Source organism: Micrasema longulum, unplaced genomic scaffold (genome assembly GCF_059751315.1).
Source record: "Micrasema longulum isolate JH-2025_06_02 unplaced genomic scaffold, ASM5975131v1 h1tg000331l, whole genome shotgun sequence".
NCBI classification, from domain to species: domain Eukaryota; kingdom Metazoa; phylum Arthropoda; class Insecta; order Trichoptera; family Brachycentridae; genus Micrasema; species Micrasema longulum.
Genome location: NW_028277535.1, coordinates 42810 through 68122, shown reverse-complemented (window position 1 = coordinate 68122; position 25313 = coordinate 42810). Strand labels below are relative to the sequence as shown.

Here is a 25313-nt window from a genome sequence, read left to right as displayed (position 1 = left end):
ATGTTCACATATATTGCCAATTTCTTTGTATATTAGTGTAAGAAACTCATGCACACACCAAAAAAATTGTTTACACTTAATACAATAATTTAAATTATGTTCAATATAATAAATGTAAAAGAAACGAAATGAAAAAATATTTATTTAATAATAATGTTAAATGTCTGCTTCTCTCAAAATTTCTATAATTTTTTACCTAAATTTACATACATTGTCACAAAAAATATCAGCCTCGTTAAATATATTGTTATATTGGTCGCATATTCTAGGTATTGTAGATTGTTTAAAATAGTTTGTTGACGCGTTTTCAGTGTAAAACAAAAGATTTTGTCTTGTCGGTCTAGATGGCACACGGAATGGAAGTCTTTCAAGAAGGTTTGGAGAATCAATTTTATTATTTATTAATTTGAATAAAAATAACTGGTCCAATATTATTCTTCGATTTTTAAGAGAGTTTATTCCATGGTACTGCATACTTTCAGCATGATTAGAAAAGTTAATGTTTAACCGGTAGTCGACCTGCTTAAAAAAAATTTGTTGGACCCTTTCTAGTCTATTAATAAAAATGTAACACTAAAGATGTAACACTAACAATATTTTGAGTATATCTTGACAATCCTTTGAACTGTGTATCCCGGAGCCGTGTAAACACGTGATTATACACGGGACCGGGACACACTGCGTGGTTATTATAATCACGTGTTTACACGGCTCCGGGATACAAAACACAAAAAAGGAGTGAGACCCTGTATATGTGCGAATATTGCAATGTGGCTCTCCATAAAGGCCAATGTTGGCAAACTATCATACAAAAAATACTTTTTAAATTGTTTCAAATAAATATGAGAAGTTTTAATTGATTAAACCTAGTATTTTCATAATTATGACACTTAAAGAAACCCTTCACAAAGCATGAAATTTCACAAAAATGGGCCGGGCACAGGGTAAATTCTATGTGTATTCGGCCGGTGCTCAAAGCGTTAATGGAGACATTGTCTTACATACACGGTAAAATTGTTCGTTGCCTGACGAGAAAAGCTGCCCGAAGGAGCTTTCTGTATTTTTTTAATATTTATTTACATACGGCATTTCTGCCATTTACATGTATGTAGTTTAGAGAGTGCTTGAAAATAAAAATATTTAAAAAATCGAGTATGAAATGTCAATATACTCGTACTATACACATTATAAATTAATTGAAATAAATCTGTAATTAATTATAAAATAACAAAATACTTTTATCAATCTAATTATAATTATTCTAACCCGATCTCCTGAAGTTGATTTGATCTTTTTGATAATAATATGTTGGTCACTTTATTTTTTAAGGTTAGTCAGAGATAAACTAAATAAAACAAAATATGATGCATATTCGTTCCCGGTATTCTGTTATCTAAAAATAGATGAGTTATATTGAGCTACCGTTCGAAAATTTTGACAATAAAATATTGTAGATGTTCTGCCTTAACCTGGGAGGTACATAAAATGAAATCAACTTCAGTAGATCGGGGGTATCAAACATTGGTTTTATTATTTTATATAAAGTCGTAAGATTTGTTGATGTTCTTCGTTCTTGCAATTAAGTTAATTTTAGAGAGTCTAGAATTTTGTTATAATTTATTTGTTTTCTAGGAAAACCCATCTTAAAAGTAATATATCTAAGAAACTTATTCTGAATTCTCTCAAAAGACTCTGAGAAAGTGATTTGATAAGTTGACCATATTGGAGAATTTTATCCTATCGGCTCCTAGCCTTAGCATCTTTGTGCTGAAAGAAGGTAACCCACTTAGTGGACGCCTTGATAGTCCGGCTCTTTTGTCGGAGTTATCATTAAATGTCCCCGGCTACCGCACCCGTCACACGTCGAGCTCTCTATTTCACGTGCCAGCAGTTCGTACGAACTATGCCCAGAACTCTCCACTTATACGTTTTGTTAGTGAATATAATTTGAACTTTCCCCTTATTGATCCATTTGATTGTTAAAAAATAACATTTTAAATGCGCGTCTTAAAACATACTTTTTTGTCTTATACTTAGTTTCAATAATAAAGTCTTATTTTATCTTATCTTATTTTATTTTATTTTATTATATTTTATCTCTAATTCTTAATATTTTTAATATATTTGTATTTTCGACACTTGACACTTGTGCAATATTTACACACATGTCCACTCTCATTCCAATATAACACCCACTCACCCACCCTCTCACTCACTTACACTCACACAAACACACTAGTATGTATTGTACGTGTATTTAATGTATTTCTGTGGATATCTGTCATTGGTTTTATTCTCTGTATATTTTATTTGTTGTATTTTTGTTACATATATTACTGTTGATATCCCCAATAAATAAAAAAATAAATAAAAAAAGTACATAATATGCACTTCATTGAATTGAGAAAAGAGGGCAGTGAATTCTTCACTGACTGGGATTAAATTGATTGTACATGATCAATTCGCTGAAACGATTGCAAAACATTGGAGACAAGGAAAAGATAAAAAGTTTCCCGAAAAAGGACAGAACCTTTAACGGCCTACGTCTAAATTGCCTTTTTTAAACAAAGTAACTTAACCCGGTGTCAAAAAACCCGGGTGCGAGACACCCCGGCACGTTTTAAAACGCTCACTACTTATAGAATTGTCAATTTTGCAACCCCTTCCATTCAAAAGCTGGAGTGAAAAAATTGACGTATCGGTATCATGCATTGTTTTAGTAGTACCTTGCGCGTGGGCTAAGATAGGTGGATTCAAAGTAAGTTCGGGTGGCGCACCCAGGTTTATGGTTTGTGTAACATTGTCTGGCACATTCAATACATAAATCTAGATCTATCCGCTTCTTGTCAATTTTGTTTGTTATTATTAGACGCTTGTTTCCCGCTCAAATTTCTGATTATTGTTATTTTACTTTGATTAAGATTTCAGATAAACTTGAGTATTACTTTTGATATTTAAGTAATTTTATGTGATACTGAAAAAAAAAGTCATTTATATATTCTTTTATTTTTTTACTATTTATTAATAACAAATTAAAATACAATATTACAACTAAATACAATTTTTTACAAAAATCAAATACATATATTTACATTAAAGTTTCTCATTACGTAAAAGAAATAAACAATTCTTGTGTACACACAATGAGGAGTGACGTCTTACAATAGACTTTTTTATTTTAATCAATAATATTTTTAAAATAACATATTTAAATTACAAAAAAGATATTAACGATGTTTTCAATCAGTGTTACATAAAGAAGAATTATAGATGTATTTTTTTACTTCTTTCATAAATATATTGTATTCCTGACTGTACTTTTTACTATCGTTGTTCATTTCATTAAAGAAAATATTCCTCTGTAAGTATAATGATGTTGTGCAGTAATTGTTTTTGATTTAGGAATTAAGATATTACCACCTGTTCTAGGTCGCGTACTTATGTTTTGAGACCTAGAAATACTACTATTTATTTTACGTTTATGTATTTGAAGCAAACAATTATTTTTATATAACAATTTTATATCTAAAACCTCAAATTTTTTAAATAATAAGTTTTTTTATTTTTTCAACTGGTAAAATATTTGTTTTAAAAGCACCACCCCATCCGATTATTCCGTACTGTAATATGGATTGGGCGAATGCAAAGTAAATTGATTTTAATATTTCGATGGTTAATATATTCCTTAATCTAATAAATACATAAAGAAGTTTTCTCATTTAGAAATTAACGTAGATAGCTAGCACTGTATCATACAGAAATTGTTTTATAATAAATAGTTAAATTTCGGCACTTTCGGTATTTTTGAACAATTTTAACAAAACCACAGTAATAAAATCTCGAGAGTTTGTGGCGTTTAAATATATTTTGGTTAGAACAAAGCGTTGAATATAATAATAACGTGTATTATATATATTGTTTAATAATATATTGGCCGAACCAATGTTTATTTTAAATAAATCATCATTGGAATATGGTTTTTGTGCATAGTTCCAAAAAAATAAATGAATAAGTTCGAAGTATTTTATAAAGCGTGGTAAGTTATAAATAATACGCAGTTGTTAGTATTGTACTTTTCTGTTATGCAAATTATGGTTATGTCGTTGAAAATGGCCCTAGCCCCGAAAATATACAAATTACAATCAATCTAAGAGCAGATGTATTTATTTAGAGGTAAAACATTTTGTTTAAATGAATTAATATGTAGAATGGGCACACTAACATGAAAAATTAGAAGCGTTTTTGTATTTCCTTAAATAAAACGTATTCGCTTAATTTCCATTAAGTCGGCTGAAAGATCTCGGCAATAATTTAATTACATTAGGAAGTTTCGTTAGGTGAATTAATTATTATCGCTCTGTGCAGTAAAACTGAAACACTTTCCTTAACACTCCGAATAATTAATAGTAATTTATTATGAATTGGATTGGAAAATGGCGAAATTAAAAGCGATTTCATAATGCAGTTAGAACCGACAACTTGCCGATAGTACTTACCATGTACATTATAAAGACAGGGTTTTATTAATCTGTGAAGCACGTTCTTGCCGTTTGAAATACATTAGAATAATAATTATTATTAAATTATTGCATTGGAGTTAATATGAATACGATAATATATTTTTTAAGGCAGCTTATCCTTCTTTGCTTTTCAATATAAAAAAATAGTCAAATAATAAAAATAAGCATAATATGATGTTCCGTTGTAATGGTCACCCTAAAAATATCAAACTCACGCCCCTCCCTTCATCCCCTCCCTCTTTTTTAAACTATTTCTCCCACAACATAAAATATGTTCATAACCTATTCAGTGCATGTAACGGTTGCTTTTTAAAATGCATTGTCGTGTTGGTTTCATATTTTTGTGCAACAACTATGCTGAAGGTGTATAGTAGGTTTTGCATGTTGTTTTAATTGGTGTCCTGGCGAAGAGACGTGGTGGTAGTGGTGGTGGTGGGGGTGGTAGTGTTGGTGGTGGTAGTAGTGGTAGTGGTAGTGATAGTGGTAGTAGTGGTAGTGGTAGTGATAGTGGTGGTAGCGGTAGCGGTAGTGGTAGCGGTAGCGGTAGCGGTAGCGGTAGCTGTAGCGGTAGCGGTAGCGGTAGCGGTAGCTGTAGCGGTAGCGGTAGCGGTAGCGGTAGCGGTAGCGGTAGCGGTAGCGGTAGCGGTAGCGGTAGCGGTAGCGGTAGCGGTAGCGGTAGCGGTAGCGGTAGCGGTAGCGGTAGTGGTAGTGATAGTGGTGGTAGTAGTAGTAGTAGGAATTTTTGAAAGATGTGTATTTTTTTTAAATTTCGCTCCTTATAGTTAAGTTAGCAGTAATTATTATCATACAAATAGTGTAATCATATATTTTATGTAAAGGATATTCACTGACTAGTCATATAAATTGGCCAAGTGAGTCTTGTTATAAAAAAATATTAAAAAAGAACTTATAATATAGAATATGTAACTAATGCTGTTATTGTATATTATATTGTATTGTTGTGTAGAGGTTGGTGCATTTGCCTACCATGCTTGAGTTCTCAGGTTCTATTCCTGGTGCGCTGGTTTTGAAATATTGGTTTTCCCGTTAGTTCTAAATTGCAATATTTCACTGTTCCTGGACTAGCATCTGAAACGTAAGACTGATCACCTTACCATTTATGTAATAAAATTAATCCAGATACGCTGTGGTTGCAGTACTAATTCATGATAAGTGTGTCAACATCAATCTTGATGATGGACGCTGTAATGCGATACGAAACATCGGAAAAAGAGTGCCAACGACAAACAGCATAATAACCCGGAAAAATTATGTGTGCATCATGATCAGACAGCCGAGAAAATGAAAAAAAAAATAACGAGTTATCTCTTGATGTGAAAAATGCACCCTCTAGGTTCACTTTAAAGAAACGCATAAAAAATATTATACTCGTATATCCTTTGGACCCTAATCTCCCATGATTTTATTCTTCACTTCATCTGAATCCTTTTGCTGTCTCCTTCCAAACTCCTCGCCAAATTCTACATTCTGCGCATTCTTTCCCGGATACTCTTTCCTGCCCGCTAAAATAAATTCATTTTTTACTTAACATTTATATAAAATTAATTTCAATAAATTAACGTATCTTTTTCAGCCGTTCCCCGCTACAACTATACCCCGCCATCAGACATTGATTTCAACGAGCGTTTCACGTGGCTGGAGCCTGGCGCCATGGCGTCCTCCTACGCTGATGCACTTCGGCGTGGTCTTCCGTTTCCAATCCTCACTGTAGCGGAGTACTTCTCCCTGGGTCTGGAGGGGTTCGCCTGGGGAGGCCAGTACCGGGCTGCGGGCTACTATGCCGGGATCCTCTTGTGGTAAGTGCAGAGAAATCGACACAATCTGAAAACTTTTAGTAGGGTTACAATCGGGTACTAGTCCCGTGGCTAGTGTTGCGGACTCACGGATCAGAGGTCTGAAGTTCAAACCGCGCTCTACCACAACTTGATTCCCATTTTCTAATAGTTTGTCATTTGCAACTCGTTGAAATGGCCCCAAAATTAACATATTTGGGTTAATCATAAGAACAAAAATATTTCATTTTATATATAAAAAAAAAAAGAAAATAAAAGGTGCCCATGGTCAACCCATGTAAGATCCCACTACCTAACAGTTAGCTTAATCAACAATATTTTAAGTAAGTCCAAAAGTTTGTAGACAAATACCTACTTGCATCATTTTACTATGTGGGTGTTTATTTTCGAATGATGTTATAACAGAGACCGAATCTATTCTGGAGAATGGAAAATGAAAGTCAATTAATAACCTAGTATCGGCTGGTTTAATAACTTTACACCCTTTAATAACCTAGCATCGGCTGGTTTAATAACTTTACACCCTTTAATAACCTAGCATCGGCTGGTTTAATAACTTTACACCCTTTAATAACCTAGCATCGGCTGGTTTAATAACTTTACACCCTTTAATAACCTAGCATCGGCTGGTTTAATAACTTTACACCCTTTAATAACCTAGCATCGGCTGGTTTACACCCTTTAATACTTGCCATTTTTCTTATGTTTAAACATTCATTTTTTTATTTAATTTTTCCATCTGTTGATTTTCGGGATCGGGTGAATCTTACCCACATATGTAAAGGTTGCAATTTTAAGACTTGGATCTTTATTTATCTAAAAGAGGTGCCTAATATTTTTCGATCAAAAATAAAGAATTGAAGACGTAAGTGGGTGAAGTTGTTATGTCGCAAATATTTGAAAATACAATTTTTTACATGTATGAAAATTGTGTGTACAGTCCTTTTACATCAACCCTTCTAAACCATAAAAAATTATCAGAAAATCAGTTTTGAGAGCGAACGAACGTGTTATATTATCAATAATTGTACTAGCTATCAATGCTTTTTGTTTTTGTCACATAACACTTTGGTCCACTGAGTCCACTCATGTCTTCAGTTGTCATTATTTTAAATAATAATTGGTTAACAAATGACATTTTAACTGTCGCTACAATGGACCATTAGACCTAAGTTGGCGGCCTCCGTGGTGTAGCGGTCAAGACGCTTGACTCACACACAGAAGGTTCCGGGTTCGATTCCCGGTGAGAACATAAAAATTAAATGTTATTTTTCTCAAGCCTGGGTGTTTTGTGATGTAATTCACCACTCTAATTGGGCCTCCTGACCTGAAAAAATAAAATAAGTCAAATAATCCGCAGGACTCGTAGAATTTTGATCATGAACCTGGAATGCTAGAGCAAAAATCTCATGTCCTTTAAGGGTCTCGATTTATTAAGGATGTGAAGGAAATTATTTTATCTCATTTTTATGTAGATACTTACACTAATTATCTTTATATATATATAATTCCTCTGTACGTGTGATGTCACTGAACTTCTCCTCAACGGCTTAACCGATTTACGTGCGGTTTTCAGAGAAATACAGATCTTTGCGCTGTGCGTGTTCGTAGATATTAAAATCTTCAATATTATATGCAAAAAAAAGTAAGGAGCATAAATGTTTTATTCATCGATCTACCAGGGTTGTATTTGAGGAGAATGCATTTACAAAAAAATGGAAAGGTGTTGTTTTTTGTGCATGAAAAAAAATTGTTTTTGAATGTTTACAAACAGCATTTGTGTCGGTTAACATCAAAAATAGATATATCCAGGCTAAGCATTTTTTCACAAAGAACACTTTTCTAAAACTGATTATTGCTATTCGACTAAATTGTTATTTAGACTATATGTAGGTCTGACGTAGGTAATGAAAGTATTCTACGTTATTTGATTTGATCGATTAGACTTAGTTTCCGTGTAAAACTTATATATAATTAGGATGTTACTCATTTTGATGTATCGGAATGGATTTAACTAGTTTTGATCAATTTAATTCGTGGATTTAACCAGTTTTGATCTAATCTGTCATTGAATGTCGGTGTCAGGGTTGTCACTTTTACGAAGTAAAAATAAATAAAACTAATCGTTTTGAGTGACATTGTGTTATTTGAGTGTTATTGAGTGTTATTGAGTGGATGTTGCCTTTTGATATAAAATCAAACTTCTGACAACAATTATCATGGTATAATATTGGATTTTCCCATTTTTGAAATAAGTATTCTATGTAAAACTAAACTTTTAATTGTGTTTTCACAAAAAATCTTTTTTTACCAATTTTGAATTTAACCAATTTTGATATCCACCGACACATTTGTTTTATGTGGATCTTAATCAGGATTTTTTCTCAAACTCCTCATAACTTCTACCCATTTATTTATTTTTACTGGATTTTCGGTAATACTAAAACAATATTAAATTCAATACATTTTAAAAATCGTATTACTACATAAGTACACTCCTCTGTATGAGAGAAGACCCGAGTTTGACATTTGCAAAAAGAATGCCATATTTGAAAAAATATTCATTTAATGTTTTGGAATTCAACCATAAACAAGTACCTAGGTACCTACTTATCAATAAAAAGTCCTTTGCCAACGTTCGGGCAAGACAGCGTCTGTCGGTCTGCTGGTGGTTTATAAATTACCTTGCGGAAAAATAATTATGATAATAGTAAAATGTTGTTTGCCATGCAAGATGTGCAGAAAATTTCATTTTAGAAGCTTTTTAATGATGCTCACGCTTACACACCCTTGAACACTTACTCTCACACAAATACACACACCCTCACTTCTACACTTACTTTCATACAAATACACATAAACACCCCCTTTTACATTTATATATATATATATATACGCACGCACACATTTAAAAATGTAACATATTTTTTTCTGTATGATTTTTATTTAGAAACTTCGATCTTTATTATGTAATTCGATCATTGTTGACTGTTTGTTTTTGTAAAATAAATAAATATTTTGTACGTTTTCACAGCTATTAAGAATAGTTTTTTTTCTTTCTTGGTTTTTTAAAGCTATAATGTGAATTTAAACTTGCTTGACCTACATAAATACCTCGCCCTCCATCAAATTATCCTTCTAAACCTATAATTACTTACCGAATAAAAAATAAATGCGATGATTTGTGTTTCCATTATGCTAATTCCCTTCCTTGGTAGAACGTTAATCAAAATTGACAGATAAGTCTGTAGGCCGCGTATAGAAATACAGGATGGAACGTAATGTAGAACAGACCATTTGATTTGCATTCATTTTCAATAACTCGTGTTCTCACACATAAATAAAGCTTATTAAAATACTTGATTTATATCTTCAATGAGTGTGCAATACAGGTCTTAGTAGCCTTTCAGAGATAAGATAAATCAAACGTCCAAAGACAGGGAACAATAATATTGTTGAATTTTTTTAAGAAGAAATTTAGCGGTAAATCCACAACAATCGCCCGGTCAAGGAAACATTTACACTTAGTATGTTTCGCAATTTGTGTTACACGTCTTTTTCATATATAAAAAATAAGAAACAAGCATTCAAAATTAAATAAAAAGAAAAATCCGCTAAATCACAAGACCTACTTGTCAGGAATGTTGTTAACTGAACAAAAATTACCTTATATATTCATATAAAAATTGCACATAAAAAAAATCTAATGAAAAGCTAGAAAGTTCTATCAATATTTACAAGCGATGACAGGGGCCGTGGCGCAGTTGGTTAGACGGGTAACTGTGAAACTCGCGTCGCGGGTTTGATTCCCGCCAGTTTCAGGAAACAAAATCCAAGAAAGATTAATTTTATCAATATCAGGCATTCGTTGTGTTTTTTAAGGGATGTGTTGAGGTAATTTTTTACTTTTTTTGCATGATATAATCTATCGTTCACAAGCCTTCATTTACAACAATGTTTTCAGTTTGTCCAAATTTTTGTAGACAAGGACTGGATTCAACTCCCCGGGGAGCTGTTTATATTAACATTTTTCAACAGAGATGAAGAACATTTAAGAGAAGGCAATACAGGGCTTATGACCTGTCCAATGGCTGGTTTAAGTGGCCACTTTACACACTGTGTAACATTCACCATTCTGCCCATATTTGGACATCTATATTCCTTCAATTCTTTCATTTGTTGATGTTTGTGAAGTTAAAGAGCTGAAACCTTTATTTATGCGGGTGAGATTCGTCTAATTGAATTATTTCATCTACATACTAGGCAACGCCTGAAAATGATATTTTTTTCAATTTCTATACTTCTTCGTGGACCAGGTGGATTTATCAACAGTATTTTGAGTTTGCCCATATTTTTGTAGACAAGAACTGGATTCAACTTTCTGGGGAGCTGTTTATATTAACATATTACAACAGAGATGAAAAACATTTAAGAGAAGATAATACAGAAGTCCAGGCATCGGACTTCTATATTACCTTCTCTTAAATGTTCTTCATCTCTGTTGTAATATCTTCATTTACAACTTTCGTGTCGGAAACTTTTTATAAATTGGATTTAAATTTATTTTTCTCTTACTAGGAAAACATGTACCGAAGAGAACTGTACCTACAGTGGTTACTTCTGTTAACGTGTCATTCAAAATTATTTTTAAAATTTTCAATCTAAAAATTAATTTACAACCTATCAACTGAATTCTTTGGTAAATTCTATCAATCAATTATTGCATCTTAGATTAAATTTTGTCTCAGGGGGAGTTGGGAGGTGTAGATTGTTTATTTATTTAGTTCTCTTGTTATAAAACCATTGTATTTATAAGTTAAAAATATCAAAAATATTGCTCGATCATTGCATGCTTTTTTTTAAATCCCTTGATTTTGAAAAGGGCAGCAGAAAACATCAAATTCATATTAAAAGTAATATTGATTTTTTTTGTTGATATTTATTGATAAAACTTCAAAGTTAATGATTATGATAAAATTATAAATAAACTTATCAATGAAACTTCTTGGTTTAGTTTAACTTTTTATTATTTTGACCAACGAGCGTTTTCGCCTAAGTAGGCATCTTCAAGACTGGTGAATTGTTTACAACATTAACAGTGTTCATACTATTCTTAGCATATTTTGGAGATGAGATCAAATAAGTATTTTAACAGGGGACAGAAACATAAATATATACACCGAAATTGGGACTAAGCTTTTATTATTTGAAAGGTGGGAAAAGAACACATGGTAAAATACAACCGAGTAGGAAATACACATTTTAACAGATAAAGTTAGCACAATAGTTGATTTTTGACAGGGAAGTTTACATACCTATAGATGAATGACGAAATATTTTAAGATACATACTTAGATAATACATTGTTTATGGAATGAAGTTATTCATTTTGATAGTTAATTTTATGTTAATTATATTATTTTAGTAGTAAATAATTAAATCAAATGGAGCGTAGTTATATATTAAATAAATGGTTTAAGTAAAAGAAAGTTCAATAATTCAAATTGCTGGTTAATTATTACTGCATTAAGTTTGATTCTATTAATTTTTAATGATTCTAATTTATCTAATGTTTTCCTTTTGTTTTCAAAATGTTGTAATTTAATATTGTTTTCGCTGTCAAAAGTATGGTTAAGCGAGTTTAAGGGTGTTGCAAAATTATATTAGTCATTTTTTAATCTATAGGAGGCAATATGTTCCAAGAAGTTTCATTGATAATTTTATTTATAATTTTATCATAATCATATTAAAAGCTCCATAAGTCAAAACAAGCGAGACAATATTTGAATAAACTTCCTAAAAAGACTTTAAAAATCTGAACAAATCTAAAAAGATTAAAACAACGATACAAATTCGAAATCCCTACAAAGCCCATAAGCTCGATACAGGAGAAAATTTAAAAAATATGAATCATTATGAAGAGTTATGGTAACTATACCAAAAACTGGCAATAAGTATTGTAATTTTATCAATAAAGCACAGCAATAAAATTTAAATTTAGATAGCAATAATTGCTATAACCGATCACATTCGCATTACATAGATATAATAAAAAAACTAATTTTTATGATAATCTCAAGTTTTTACGATCTAGTTGTCGATTAGGAGTTCTTCCGGTGAGAATCGATTTCAGCGTAAAAAAAAATTATCAAAAATCGTAACAACTAATGATGGAAAACGAACACGTGTTTATCCATTTTTTATAGTGGTCTGCCACACAACTATCAATAACCGTTCGGTAAATTTAAATGATTAACTCTGCGGAATTAGTCATTCAAGCAAGAAATAAAAATAAACTTCCGGGATCATACAAATAGGCAATAAAACTTTAATACCGCTTATAATCAAGATCGCCATAAATAAATGTTACCTTTATTTTTTACGTAATTTATAAACGTTTATGGCATCGCATAAAACTTATTTTATTATTAGAGAAACGCATCAGTATAAATGTTAATTTATGGTGTTGTAGTCACGATTACCAATGCATGTGAAAATTATGTACCTGTTGAATGTTTTTCACTTAAAGAAATCATTTTGGCCAGGATGAATAAATTATCCGATCAATTTTCTCGTTTGATAATAGTTCGGTCGCAACTTCGATGCTTGGCGAATAACTCATGATTAAAAGAGCGATTAATTTAAGAATTTTTATTTTTGTGTGCGTTTACTGATGATTAAACATTAAAAAAATATAAACACGTGAAACAAAACATGATGATATTAATAATTAATTAAATACAAAACATAAATATTAATTACACGGACCAATTTCATAGTCAAAACATGCCCACGGACTCTAACTACATTAATGCATAATAGAAAATTCACAAATTCAAATTTGATGTCTTGAATGGTAAATAATGACGTAAAAAATAAAATGTAAATATAACGTTTTGTTGAAGAAGTATTTATTGATTTTTTTTTATTTTTAAATAATGACTTGGATGAACCTGAGGGGATGTTATGAGTGTCCGGCTCTATGTTTGTGAGTAGCAACCGCAAATCCCCACGAGCACTAATTTCTAGTCGGTTTATTTTTTTGTGGCTCATCGAAAAATATTTTTAATTCGGTAAATAACGTTTCACCTTTAGTATCGGTTTCAAAACATTTAGCAAATAATATTTCTTGAGAACTTTTTTTCTGCTTTTCTAAATCTCACATAAGCTAAAAGTAAAGCTTCGTTTTCTGGTGATGTTGAATCGTCAAGCTGTATAGAGAATTCAAATGTTTTTAAGTAGTCACATAAAGAGTTTTCTACTCACTGAGCATATTATTTTTCTTTTATAACAAACCTTGCGCGGACCCCCTGAATTGTTCAGGGACCCCCAAATCAAATTTTATTTTCCACGGACCCCCTGAATGATCCCGGGGACCCCTGGGGGTCCGTAAAGACCACTTTGGGACGACTTATTAAGAACATTATTGCGACCTTAAGCATTACCCAAAATACTTAATTTGGAGGAATTGACCAAACCGTATTCGTTTTTTCCTTTTTTTCGTTTTATACGTCATTTGACGTTTTCGAATTGTAAATTAACCACTCCCTAGGGGGTAGAAGAGATTCAGATTACCACCACAGGGCTAGTATTCTGAACGGAATTGCGAGCGAAGAGATCGCTCTGTTAGCGTGTATTTAATACGTAAATAGGCGTTAAAAATACGTTTTCTATGTGCGCTTTGGCGTTCAAAATACCACCCCAGGCTACGTTGGGAATTCCACAATGTTATTTTTAAGTAAAAATCGAAATTTTGTAGGAAAATTTATTAATTTTTATGATTTTTCTATTTAAAACATGGTTAATTGTTACCGACAAAGATACTTCGAATTTCTATTTTTTTTATTTATTTAAATCTTAAAGTAGGGCACACATATCATACATATTGTTATGTGTGTTCTAATAATAACATTGAAAATATATTTAATTTATAAATTGTTTATCACATATGTCTTGACCATTATTTTAAATTTTGATATGTTTTTTTCTTCATAAATATTTTTTTCCATTTCGTAATACTTTTTAATTGCTTTAAATAAAATTGAATTTAATTTTTAAAACATATTTTTGCTAAAAAAAACGATTTTGCGTTAAAGGCAATAAAATATTACTCTGTCAACTTCCTAATCGGGGTAAGTATTTAACGCATGTGGGTAGGCATAGCGCATGGCGTCCTATAGTCAAATAAATAAAAAATCATGTAATTAAAATGCGAATATTAAATGATGCGTTATTAAAACAATATTGCTTGTAATCTTTGATAAGAACAATTGATAACTTACACATTTTTTTATATGTAGGTACTATTTTGAAACAGTTTTCTTTTTGTGAATTAAAAACTTGTTTTTGCGTAGTTAATTTGTCTATTTTTGTTATTAAACTAAATTTATTAATTCTGAGTAATTTTAACAAAACGCAATCAATGTAATACTTTTCCTGATAATACAATTGTCTTATTAAATATCGCCAAAACTACGTCATTGTTCGCTATGCAATTAGATAAATTTTATTCGAGAACTTAATATTTTTACTGTTTTTTGCAATAGAACCTTATTTAAAATAAAAACACGTTTCATACATTTTTTTCCCTCTCCACACCGTATGGTCTATAATTGCTGAGTATATTGATAATTTATTACACGTAAACGATATGATCAATCTTATGTTTCAACTCCATTCTAGACACGGTGGCATTACAGTTACAGAAAAATATTTCAAATCCTTAACGAGAATTATAACAATTACAATGGTCTGCAAAAAAAAATTTCTTTTCTAGCCCTGACACCATTTCTACTAATTCTTATGTAAAATGACTTCCTGAATCCGGAAGTAACCCCCGTTTTCGGGGGAGCCCCCGTATTTATTAATCACTTTTCAATTGTAATTTTCTGGCCTTGAATTTGATTTGGAAGGGTGAAAAGGATTATTTCAGCTGTAAATTCAAAATTCATATTTCAGAACTTTTCATCTCTCTACCCCTCAGAAGAAATGTAAAGACTAAAACAATTCTTTTCATCCCTCCGAATTATCGAAAAGTGATTAAATTAGGTGGGTGAAATGGGGAAAACGGGCGCCATATTCGGATTCAGGAGATCATTTTACATAAGAATCAGCAGGAATTATTTCAGAACCGATTTTCACGTAGACCAGTGTAATTGAAACTGGGATCACATATTATGTTACGGTAGTAAAATACTAACTACTTCACCACAAGGCGGACAAAAAACTTTAAATAATTGCTGATTGTAAATCCTAAACCCTAAAGCTAGGGAAAAAAAGTGTTTATAAAAAACCGATCCGGGTAGGTATCTAGTATTTACCATACGGATGGAATGTTAATGCTTATTTTTATGGTATGATTTGAAACTATGGAACTTCAACAATATCTTGGTAGGTTGTTAGATATCGGACAGTGAACAGTCCGCAATTTAGTCTGTTGTAGGGGGCATTATAATTTATCCATTTGCACGAGTTAGTCTGAATTGTACCGCTCTATAATGGTCCTGGCCATAAATACTTATCGGCTTTATTACACGATTGCATAAATCATTTTGGTACCAATTACAGTACTGAATTATAAATTATAACAACATCTACATTTAGCTTATACCAGTAAAGTTTACCTAACTGCGTGAATAAGGTTACGTTTACTACTGTATTAATTAATCTTTGGGGTTTAGTGTTTAGGCTAAAGGTGGGTAATAGTTTATTGTGTTAAGACGTCTAGTAAAACGCTCGAAAAGTAACAAAATCAATCGGTTTTGAAATTTTAAAAACACTAAAAAATGCGTCATTTAAAAATTGAGATGACCTCAAAATAGAAATTTTTAAGGTAACTAAATACGTATTTTTATAACAATAATTTACGGTATTATACTTGATGACCTTAGTGGTGGGGTTCAGTGCTATGCAAGCTGTTGACGTCACTGTGACCTGTGAAGATCTATTGTGACTGGTTCCCGTGAATAGTTTTCGCCCTTCAATCAAGCCCAGGTCTATAAAGAGCCTGGCTACAGTGTGGAAGGCGAGAGTTAACATTTTGCTAAATCTCCCCCTCTAAGCCCAGATTCGTAAAGTATCGGGCTGTTAGGTAGGGGGCGAGCTTTTTAACATCCTCAGGTTTAACCAGTGGTCCCCTGAGGATGAGGTTTCTTTTATGATGTAAATCATCACATTCACACAGAATGTGTATAGGTGTTTCCTCATCTGCTTTGCAGAACTTACATCTAGAAGTTTCGGAAAGGATCATTCTAGCGGGGTGTTTGTTCAATCGGCAGTGCCCTGGGTGAGCTCAAGTGATAACCCTCACTTTGTTTTGGATGAGCTTTATTAGGTTAAAAACAAAACTTTGCGAGTACCTTTTTATCAGTATCTTCGCATGGTGCTGACCGGGTACTAATTTAAGGTATTACTTCAAAGTTTAAAATTATATTTACCTATGCAACTAAGATTATTTTTGACCGGCAGATTATGCCTGTTGAAATGTTGGTACATCGGTAAAGGTAGGTTTGTACTTACTCATGTAAAGGCAAAGTATTTAAGGAAAATTTGTTTTGATAATTCAAAGATAACCGATTGAACAAGAAAAATCAAAAAAGTTATCGTAAATAACAACGATTATAATATATTATAATAAAAAAATATATGAGGCGCCCTCGTGGGTATTTCATGTTTTTTTAATTTTTTTTAAATAAGCAAAAAATTACGATGATAATGGTCTTAATATTTTTTTCGTGCAACGTCGGATAGAAAAGTCGTTCTAGAAAGGTTTGAAATATGCATATTTTGAATTACCCAAAAACGAGACGTTTCGCGCCTTGTGGGACAAACGGTACGCAACGTTTATTAGAAGTGCAGTCGGCAGTCATAACGCGTGACGTCAAAATGACGTTTTGCCAACCGCGGGCCGTTTTGTATGCGCCAATTTTTAAGCCTGATAATTATAAATGAAAACTTGTTTTTAATACATCGATAGTTATATCATTAGAATCGTAAAAATCCGCTCTAAATATATAGTCTATTTTGAACGTTATTCTTTACTTGTGAAAATACCCTATTAAATTCAAATATGATTCCTCTTACGTTTGAATTTTCTGTTGGCCAGGAGGCCTGTTGTGGTGCAAATAAATACATAAATAATTGAAGGGCTGGACCAAATAACATGTACCACAAAAAACGTCATACTTCAAGGAATAAAAAATGAGACCTTTGCCTATATTACATTAGAAAGTTTACATTTATTTTCAATTTGGTCTACAAAGTAAAAATAAGTATTCTCCATGAAAAATATAACATGTTTATAATGTTTTTACCCTAACATGCTGTCTACAAACATTTGGACAAACTCAAATATTGTAATAAAACCAACCGGTCCAAGAAGTTTCAAAAATATTAGAAAATTGTTTTCAGGCGTTGCCTAGTATGGCGGCCTCCGTGGTGTAGTGGTCAAGACGCTTGACTCACGCACGGAAGGTTCCGGGTTCGATTCCTGGAGAGAACACAAAAAAATATAATGTGATTTTTCTCAAGCCTGGGTGCTCTGTGATGTAATTCACCACTGTAATTAGGCCTCCTGGCCTGTTGTGGTGCTAAAAAAAAAAGTAAAAATAACTCTGTCAAATGAATCTCTTCACAACAATAAAGATTTCAGCTCTTTAACTTCACTAAAATCAACAAATTGAAGAATTGAAGAAATATGAATGCTCAAGCATAGGCAAAATGGTGAATGTTACACAGTATGTAAAGTGGCCACTTAAACCAGCCATTGACAGGTCATAAGCCCTGTAAATGCCTAGACTTCCATGTTTCCTTATTTAAGGTATTCTCATTCCCTGTTGTAATTTGTTAATCCTAACATGTTCAATTACAAGTTACCGACCAAGATACTTTGAATTTTCACACAAATATACACCTTTTCATACATAAATATCGATTTTACTTTATCCAGTCTTGATACATATCAATGAAGATACCGTTTTTAATTGCGGCGCAGGACCCCGATTACAGTGGCAAATACAAGAGTTATCATCGACCGCATATAAAGTAATATCGAAATTAATGAACGAAAATGTGTAAAATTAAGGTTTAAAGTATCTTCGTCGTTAAATTGTTATTGAATATGTTTGGCAAAAAAATTTAAAACTCATGAAAAATTTTCACCGAGACACATTAGCAGATTTGATCTTGATACAACTAAATCTACATCTGAGATCGGTAGAAATATTTTTTTGAGTTCGTTCAGATTTTCGAATACAAATTTCCTAGTTTCTGAATGATTTATTCTTTTTTTTCCACATTCCCAATGTTATTTACAAATTCAATTAAGTTTTTTGTATGAAAACCAGAATATGCATATTTTTTTTCTTCTAATCCTTTTCAATTTTAGTTTACCGACGAATGTACTTTAAATGTTTATGCAACTATACTCATTTTCGCACACAGATATCGGTTTTTCTTTATAGACAGTCGAAAATAACTCTGTTAACTTCCCATTGTAATCGGGGCCCAGGAGGTCCTATTGCCAGTCAGCACTTTCGCTTCCTCCTGCGTCAATCTCGCGTCCCTTGGTTCCCCCGAATAAATGTATCGAAAAAATTATAAAAAATATTTTAACTAAAACGAACCATTTTGAACGACGCCACTCGTTCATACGAATCAACCAATAATAAGAGAGCTGGGAAGGATATCCGGTTTACTTACCGTCAACGGACCAATCGGCAGATCTGACCGAGAATGAACGGAACAGAAGCTCTCATGTCACATGCGGAGTAATTTCAAAAATTCAAAACTTTAAAAAATCATAACACTGATAATACGATATGTGTTTTTTTATTATTATTTAATTGACTTAGTTTAATAGTCTATTAACAAATAAAAAAATACCAGTAAACTTCCTCAAGCAACAATATTTTGAGTTTGTCCAAATTTTTGTAGACAAGGACTGGATTCAACTCCCTGGGGAGGTATTAACATTAACATATTACAACAGAGATAAAGAACATTTTAAAGAAGGCAATATAGAGGTCTAGGCATCTACAGGTCTTATGACCTGTCATTGGCTGGTTTGAGTGGCCACTTTAAACACTGTGTAACATTTACCATTCTGCCCATATTTGAACATCTATATTACTTCAATTTTTTCATCTGTTGATGTTTGTGAAGTTAAAGAGTTGAAACCTTTATTTATGCGAGTGAGATTCATCTAATTGTATTATTTCACCTACATACTAGGCAACGCATGAATTTTTTATTTTTTCAATTTCTATACTTCTTCATGGACCAGGTGGATTTATCAACAATGTGAATGTTACACAGTGTGTAAAGTTGCCACTCAAACCAGCCAATGACAGGTCATAAGCCCTGTAGATGCCTAGACTTCTATATTGCCTTCTTTAAAATGTTTTTCATCTCTGTTGTAATATGTTAATTCCTCAAGCAAAGCAAATTTTTAGAAACTGTTTCGCTAAGATGTACAATTTCGATTGCATCTCTTTTGTAATCATAATTTTACGGGTAATGCATTACAGACGCTGTATCATAATAAATTGTCCTGCACAATATTATCAAATTACGTTTGTAAAGGCTATATTGAACAACAGCGAACAACGTAACTGGGTCTTCTGTCGTTAAATGCAATCACGATGTCCATAGTTAAATTAGTATCAATATATAGGGAATGGATATAATTCGTCCATTACATTATTAAAAACGTCGACACGACAAGGTTTCGTAATAAGATCTTTACGCTCGATTGATAAATAACAATCTTCATTGTGTTAAAAAATCACGACAAAGATTCATGTCAAATAAGGTAGGCGGTATAATATCAGCTATTTGAAAATTCATAAACTTCACCTGTGCTGAAAAACTTAGCAGGTGATCATCTGTACGGTAAGCTATACCTACCTCTCTGATAGACGATTCTTATTCTTGTCGTTCATTTTCCAGGAACTCTCTTTACCCCCTAGAAAGAGGTTAATTTGGCGATTTCAATTTTTGAATGCGACGAAACTTTGCTTCATATATGGCCACACTGATGATTAAATGTCAAATCATATGTAAAACTGTTAAAAAAACCGGAAAACAACTAATACTTGATGATTGAGGTGGATCTTTTCCATCCTGGATTACCAATTTTAGACTTATCCTCTCTAACTATGTAGCAACATGAGTACTAATCACAGACTACATAAACGTATTAGTGACTTAATCCAGAGATAATGTAGAACTATTACTAGTTACTTAATCGTCATTGTTTACTATTGTCCCTATGGACTACATGTCGTACCTTAATAATCTATTGTGCACTTTTAAAAAAAACATTTTTTGGTAAATACCTAATCATATAATATGTGCATTGTAATTGGGAGTTGTGCTGTTTTGTACATTTATATAAAATATAGTCATAAAACAAAAATCTGATTTCAAGTTGCAGATACAAGATACAGAACGAATTACTTAAAAAATCTCTCGTATGCTAAAAAATAAACAAAATTCTAGCTTTAAAAGTTAACAAATTGTGGCGTTTTAACATACTTTTATTAGAACGCCGTTTTTCCAAAACTGTATCGTATTTTGAATATTTTTTAAATGACAATCTAAATTTTTTTTCAAGTACGAAATATCGGCATTGCTTTAAGCAAAAAAAAATTTTAAACCAATTGAAAAACACCGGGTTTTAGAACAAGATATTATTTTAGTTTTTAGGCTCTCTTTGAAATTTTGTTATTTTTATATGACTCAGTTTTCGGATGTGCGATATATTTATTGATTAATGATAGAGCTTTTAAGAAGGTCATCGTATGAAATTAAACGCCGGTACTGGAAAATATTTTTAAAAAGCACAGATTGATCAATAAATTTGAATATTTTTCTTGTCTTTCAGGGTGTCCTTCGCATCTTGGCTGCTGATGAACTTGTTGCTTGTCGTGGTTCCTCGCTACGGGGGCTACCTCATGGTCACTACGGGGGCGTGGCTGCTTGCCGCGGGGCTCGGCTACTGGGCCCTGCTCCCAGCGAGGGCCCTGTCCGTGCCGCTGGAAGGGGGACGCCTCTTTTTCTCCCTGGGCTGGTGTTTCTGGCTGGTTTTACTAGCGGGTAAGGCTAAAATATTTGCTCTAACCTGCCCGGGTGATCATTCAAATATACATAAAGATCAAGATTAATTTACTCAGGTTTTTACCAAAATATTTCACAACTTACCCTCACAACACAACATAAGCATCCACTAGAGATGATGACATCGTTTATGAAAATAGATTCTCCCTAAAAAACGCTCTTTTTCGACAAATGGGAAAATACCAAAATAAATATGCTAAAAAATTGGAATGAAAGATTGCCATTTATGTTTTTTTAGCGCGTATTTTATAAGTAAATAATTTCTAACCTGTCATCGCCTCGTTTAAGTGATGACATTTCACACTGTGTGACATTCGCCATTCTGCGTATTTTCGATTATCCATATTATTTCAAGTTTCCATTTGTGGATTTTTGTGAAGTTAAAAAGCTAGTGATTTATCTGGCTGAATCATTTCACCTACTAGGCAACAATTGAATATATCATATAGGTATATTGCAAAAAATGAATAAATAAATTAATACATGACTCTAGGGAGAGGAATGCAGCCTTGTCCACGAAGATTTGGACAAACTCAAAATACTGTTCTCAAAATACCTTTTACAGGGCTTCAGGGCTTAAACCAGCCAATGACAGGTCATAAGCCCTGTAAATGCCTTGACTTCCATATTCCCTTATTTAAGGTATTCTCCATCCCTGTTGTAATTTGTTAATCTTAATGACCCCCGAGGGGATGAAATCCAGTCTTTTGTCTACGAACATTTGGACAAAATCAAATATTGTAATGAAAGCAACTGGTCCAAGAAGAAGTTTAAAAATTTAAAAATTGTTTTCAGGCATTGCCTAGTATGTGAAATAATTCAGTCAGATGAATCTCTCCACAACAATAAAGGTTTCAGCTCTTTGACTTCACTAAAATCAACAAATCGAAGAATTGAAGAAATATGGATGTTCAAACATAGGCAAAATGGTGAATGTTACACAGTGAGTAAAGTGGCCACTTAAACCAGCCAATGACAGGTCATAAGCCCTGTAAATGCCATGACTTCCATATTCCCTTATTTAAGGTATTCTCCATCCCTGTTGTAATTTGTTAATTTCAAAAGATGAGTCTTTCTTTCGAGTTGGAATTCGTATGCTGCCAGAGAGATAGGAGAAAGTAGTCGCTAGCGATGGAAAATACTTAATAAACCATTAGTTTTTAATGAAAAAACAGCGAGAACTTGTTCATGTGCCCAATTTTATTATTATTTTTATAAATTTGTGATTACGCTATAGCGGTTTTTAGTTTTAAGGTATTGCTCTAGATATTTTCAAATTAATTAAACGAGTGGTTGATTCATTTCTTTTGTATTTTTTAACAGGTTGCTTGTGTCTACTAGTAGGAAGTGTCATCTCTATAGTGGACTGGATGTATCCCCACCGATTCTCTACAGTTATAGAAGTGGACTACGATACTCCGTATGACCGACATGTTATCATAGAAGAAAGCCACGACACTAGATTCAAGAAACGTGGAAGTAAAGATGAACAAAGCTTGGGCTCGAGAATATTAAGGTAATGTATTTTCTTTCATTTGAAATAATTTTTACCAAGAGTCAACTTATATATTTATAACAAAAGAAACCCCATCTTCGGTGGACCATTGGTAAACCTGAGGATATGGAGCACCTGCCTATTCCTTCCTAATAGCCAATAGTCGGACTTAGGCTTGGAGGAGGAGATTTAGCAAAATATATGAAAACCCTTGCCCTTCATTCAGTAGTCTGGTTCTTCAAAGACCCAAGCATGAAAAGCGAGAATTAATACATGACCCGTCACAGGTAGCTGTGACATCAGAAGCTTATGGAGCACCGACCCTCATCTTTAAGAATAGGAATAAAAGTCATCTAAAAAATATATAGTTATCTTGAACTACGAGTAATTGAAAAAAAAATGATTTCCTAAAATGATACATGTTTATTTGACTTTTATTTAGTTAAAGCTATAAATTCCCAAAAAAGAGACCTGCTCTTGTGCTTGGGAAGTGCATTTGAAGTCACATAATTTAAAAATATAAAAAAATAGTATAACAAATGTTATTGTTTTATATTTTTTTTATTTATTTCAAATAAAACTTTATATTTTTTCTTTTCTATATTAACACCTCACTGGGCATAACCCATGTCGAGGCATCCATTTACATTATTTGTTCTAGTACATAATAAATAAATGTAAAATAACAAATAACACTGTATGGATATAAACATAAAATATAAATAGCAGACATGCAAAAATAATTCCGAGTTCAAATAGACTACTGTTTTGGTGGGGTGACCATCTTGAGGCAGTCCTCGTGACCCAAATCCAGAAGCCATTTTTTAACAAATAATTTGAATTTCTGTTTATTTGTATTAAATTTGAAAACAAGAGGTAGAGTATTGTAAATTTTGGGGGCAAGGTACATGTGACCCCTCTGACCAAATTATGTTGTTATTTTAGGTGGCACGAATAGTTGTCTCTTTTTTATCTTGTTTCATAGATTGTATTATATTTACTCCCACCATTTTTTGTGTGTGAACGAGAAGTGCCCTAGCATACAGTTGCCTGACGTCCAGAACACCTACTCGTTCAAACACCTCCGTTGTGGGTGTTCTGATAGGGACCCCGAGCAGAGCCATGAGTACATACTTTTGTGCTATTTCCAAGGTATGCATAGTACTTTTGCTGGCTCCACCTCATGAAATTATTCCGTAATCTATAATGGTTTGACACATTGAGTAGAGTATACTTGATTTAAAGTTTTTTTTGTCAAGAATGTTTCTTACGGTATTAAATACATAAACAAGTTTTATAACTTTTGCTAAAACATTATCTATGCGAATTGTCCCGTCCAAATACATTAGCATATCAAAATAAATATGGAAAAAAAAAATTTTACCATTGAGCATTTTCACATATTATGTCGATCTGAACTATGTTTAAAAGGGAAATATTCTTGCTATTGGAGACCATTATTCCATAATAATGTCAAACCATTGGCTCAAGGGTTCCTGGTCTAACATGTTGTCCTAATTATTAAATATTATTTTTTTTGTAACATTATTTTGGTAAAATGAATTAATTAGATTTTGATATAAAAATTTAATTTGAACGGCAAAAACTTTGTTGCTTCTCTTTCTTCTTTGGATTTCTGATGCTCTGGTTTTCTTTACAATTTTTTTTCTATTATAGGTTCCTACTCTAATTGATTTACATATGTTATTTTCATATTTATATCTGTATACAATTTAAGTTTGAACTAATATACACAAAACTGTTCATTTTAAGGACCCCCTAGAATGAACAGTTTAGCCTATTTGAGACCTAACTAAACACTACTTTTATGGAAAATGTGTTAAAACATGAACCATTTTTATGAAAGCTATAATAGGAAACATTTCATCGTCAAATGACGGAAAATAGCAAATACTATCCACATCCAGTGGTGCAAAGGGCAATGCATTTGTACTCCATTTGCAGCGTACCGTAAGGTAAGTCTTAAGCTTCAGGTGCCAGTCCAGGATCAATGAAATATTGCAGTGAAAAACCATATTTAGAAACCAACTTCTCATTCGCCATGTCAGAAAATGAAACCCAGGACTTCGGCATGGTGCGCTAATGCCTCAACCACATCACTATGAAATGGAGAAAAAACATTTATGTTGTTATAATAATATTATTACTATGAAAAGACTTATTTTTATTCCCTCCATTGCAAGTAAAGTGAAGTGATATTTTTAAGATGAAGTAAACTCATCACTTATATTACAATCCTGTAATCAGTACAACTCAACAACCCTTTTTCCCTGGCTTTTTGTGTATGAACAAAGCATTCATGTTAATAAAAATGATCAAAATAGTTCAGTAAAAATTTTGGCAAAA

At 32.4% G+C, this 25313-nt stretch overlaps 1 protein-coding gene across 2 annotated transcripts in view; it reads left to right on the top strand.

The window, feature by feature from the left end:
- mol (dual oxidase maturation factor 1 mol) overlaps positions 1–25313 on the top strand; it is a 273695-nt gene that overhangs the window by 245037 nt on the left and 3345 nt on the right. For both annotated transcript variants that reach the window (XM_088225100.1, XM_088225099.1), the window contains 3 exons: positions 6115–6337; positions 21219–21430; positions 22775–22967. In XM_088225100.1, the coding sequence (XP_088081226.1) occupies positions 6115–6337; positions 21219–21430; positions 22775–22967 (628 nt within the window). The remainder of the gene's footprint in view (positions 1–6114; positions 6338–21218; positions 21431–22774; positions 22968–25313) is intronic.